Raw genomic sequence first — 3,118 nt, forward strand, 5'->3', positions numbered from 1 at the left:
GAACCCTGAGGGTGACAAGAAAGCAGAAAAGAGCGCCCCTGATGACAAGGTACCGTCCCCATGGGCTGGGGGAGGCCCTGGAGGGACCCCTGCGCCCCCAGCCCAGCCCCGACCTTCTGGCCTTGCCCCCCCAGAGCAAGAAGCCGCAGGCCGGGGTGCGTGGGGGCTTCGGGCAGTCCCACTACTTCGTGGCCCTCTATCGCTTCAAGGCGCTGGAGAAAGACGACCTGGATTTCCCGTGAGCGGGGCCAAGGGGGGTTGTCTGGGGGGGTCACTGTCCTGTGCTTGAGTCACCTGGGGGGAAGGGGGCAGGTTTGCTGGCCCCTGCTTGGCCGAGCTCAGGCCCGTGGTGGCTCCCTGGCCTCTCCCTCGGCCAATCCTAGGACTCCAGGGGCAGGGGATTGATGCTGGCGGTAGTCCCCCCCACCTCCCTGCGTGGCACAGGCGCCCTGCCTCAGTCGCAATTCCTTGCCTTGCAGCCCTGGGGAGAAGATCACCGTCATCGACGACTCCAACGAGGAGTGGTGGAGGGTGAGGGGGCCACAGCCATGGGCACAGGAAGGGGGCCTTGGTGGGGGGGTGGGTCGCAGTGTTTGTGAAAGGAAGAGGGTGGGGGTAGGGCCCCCATGTCCCACCAGTGCCCCTCACTCCTTACCCGCAGCCCCCTGCCCCCCCCAGCCGTGCACCATGGTACCCCTCACTCCCAACCCACAGCACCCCATCCACCAGCCCTGTTGGTGCCCGTCACTCTCAACCCACAGCCCCTGCCAGGCTCTGAGCCTTGCCCCCCCGGCCCCGCTGTATCTTATCCAGGGCAAGATTGGCGAGAAAGTCGGCTACTTCCCCACCAACTACATCATCCGGGTGCGGGCGGGCGAGCGCGTGCTCAAGGTGACCCGCTCCTTTGTGGGCAACCGCGAGATTGGGCAGATCACCCTCAAGAAGGACCAGGTGAGACCCTAGCCCCCCAGCCCCCACTACCCTGTGGCCTCTGCCCCTGCCTCGACACCCGCCAGCATCTTGGTGCCTCCTGGAGCCATGCGCCCCAGCCCCTGCGGGTGCCCATCCCTGCATCTCTGCTCCCCCAGATCCTGTGTCCTATCTTTGCCCCACCCCCGGGCTCCTGCCAAGTGTAACCCCCCCTCTCATCACCCCCAGATCGTGGTGCAGAAAGGCGAGGAGCTGAACGGCTACATCAAGGTGTACACAGGGCGCAAAGTCGGGCTCTTCCCTGCTGACTTCCTGCAGGAGATCTGAGTCCCCCATGCCGGACGGGGGCCACGGGTGCTGGGCATGGACTCCCCCCTCCCAACCCCTCCCCAGCACTGGGGGCAGAGGCAGCTGGAACCACCCCCCTCCCCAGCCCCAGGTGCCCCCTAGATGTCCCTCCCAAGACTCCTGGCTTTGCTGGCAGGCCCCAGATCCCTCCTCCTCCCCTCAGGGCCCCGTGCTATGTGGGAGTGGGGGGGCTGAGTGTGTGTGTTGGGGGGTCTGGGCTGTGGTGCTGGGGGGCTGATCCTGTAACACTTGAGCAATATATGTCTGGTCCCAGCCTGGCCTCTCTGGTGGTGCAGGGGTAGGGGGCACAAACCCATATGGGGGCCCAGACTCACACAGGGGGTGGGAGAGGCTGTTCCCCCCTTGCAGGGCATTGGGCCATGGGCAGTGCCAGGCATGTGGGGGGCAGTGCTAGCTCCCCCACGCAGCTGCAGCCCCCACTGGTTCCCTCCCTCCCAGCCCTCTATTGGGGGTCTGCCCCTGCCAAGTCCTGGCACCCCAGGGGCAAAGCCTTGCTGACCCTGCCTCCCCCCAGCCAAGGCCCGGGGTGACCTGAGGCGGGTATCGGAGCTGAGTGCAGTTTAAAGCTCTGGCCACTGGGTGGCAGCAGGAGACTGCAAGTCCCCCCCACCCAAGCTCTGGGGAGGAGTGGTTGAGGTCGGGGTGGGGGGATCTCTGGGTGGCGGGGAGTTCCAGGGAGCCCTGCCTGCTCTTCCCCCTGCTTTAGGGCCAACCTCTGCCCATTGGGGCCCAGAGGTCATGACCCATCTGCTCCACTTCCTGTCTCAAACTACCTCCCCAGCTGGGGCCTAGGGAAGTCCCCCCAAGGGCTGCAGGGAGCACCCGGGTGAAATGGGGGTGTCTCAGGGGGCTGTTCCCAGGGTTTGTGCAGGCCTCACCAACACAGTCCAGGTTGGGCTAAGACCCCCAAACTCATCACACGTGAGTCCTTGTCTTCAACCAGTGCCATCCTCCCCATGGAGCCTGACTGCAATCACCCCCATCACCCCCCCAACCCCACCCCCATACAACTTTAATCTCCCGGCAATCAGGAGCTAATTCAGTTAGTAGCTGGGCCTGGCACTGATTGTGTGTGTGTGTGTGTGTGTGTGTGTGTGTGTGTGTGTGTGTGTGTGAGAGAGAGTGGGGGGGGCACTGGAGAGGGCAGGACCCCCACACCCCTATGCCAGGGCACCTGGGGGAGGTGGGTTCCTGCAGTGCCCCTCGGAGCCCAGACACCTGGGAGTCTGCCGGGCCAGGGAGGGCAGAAGGGTTTCGGCTCATGAGCCCCGGGGGTAGGAGTTGTAACTAATTGCTACTCCCAACTTTGGGGGGCCAGCTGGGTGCATGTACGTGCACGCGCGTGTGTGTGTGCACGTGTGCAGGGAGTCCCAGCCCCCCCAGCATCCGGGCTGCTTTCCGGCTCCCGGCTCGGCCTGGCTGCGGGCTTTGATTTCTCGAGGCTTTGAGCCTCCAGGCCGGGTAATTGGAGGCGACGGGCACTTGAAAGCAGTGCCGCTCGGCACATCTATAATGCAGGGCGCCGTCACCCCTCGTTAGCGCCGGCTCATCCCGGCCCCTGGGCCAGGGGGCCCCTCCGGGCAGGCCCCGCAGCGCAGGGCCCGGCTCCTAGCTGCCTCAGGGGCTGCAGCCTAGATCTGAGCTGGGCCCTGCCCCAAAGCTGGGGCATCTGCCCCCACCTCAGCCCAGCCTGGGGGATTGGGGCAGGAAGGCGCATGCCATTTCCTCCCGGGCAGCCCCCCAGTATCCCAGGAGGCCGTGTGCGGGGAGCGAGGCCTGGAGTTGGGCTCCCATCCATGCCCCGGCTTGGTCTATCCGT

At 65.7% G+C, this 3,118-nt stretch overlaps 1 protein-coding gene across 1 annotated transcript in view; it reads left to right on the plus strand.

The window, feature by feature from the left end:
* The window catches only part of STAC3 (SH3 and cysteine rich domain 3), a 4,458-nt gene extending 2,841 nt beyond the window's left edge, over positions 1 to 1,617 (plus strand). The window contains exons 7-11 of the mRNA XM_019531671.1: positions 1 to 49; positions 135 to 238; positions 480 to 531; positions 814 to 951; positions 1,159 to 1,617. The exon at positions 1 to 49 is cut by the window's left edge and continues 3 nt beyond it. Coding sequence (XP_019387216.1) covers positions 1 to 49; positions 135 to 238; positions 480 to 531; positions 814 to 951; positions 1,159 to 1,257 — 442 coding nt within the window. The 3' untranslated portion in view covers positions 1,258 to 1,617. The remainder of the gene's footprint in view (positions 50 to 134; positions 239 to 479; positions 532 to 813; positions 952 to 1,158) is intronic.
* The last annotated feature ends 1,501 nt before the right edge of the window (positions 1,618 to 3,118 follow it).

The sequence above is a fragment of the Crocodylus porosus genome, unplaced genomic scaffold (assembly GCF_001723895.1).
Source record: "Crocodylus porosus isolate Cpor-Errol unplaced genomic scaffold, CroPor_comp1, whole genome shotgun sequence".
Lineage (NCBI taxonomy): Eukaryota > Metazoa > Chordata > Crocodylia > Crocodylidae > Crocodylus > Crocodylus porosus.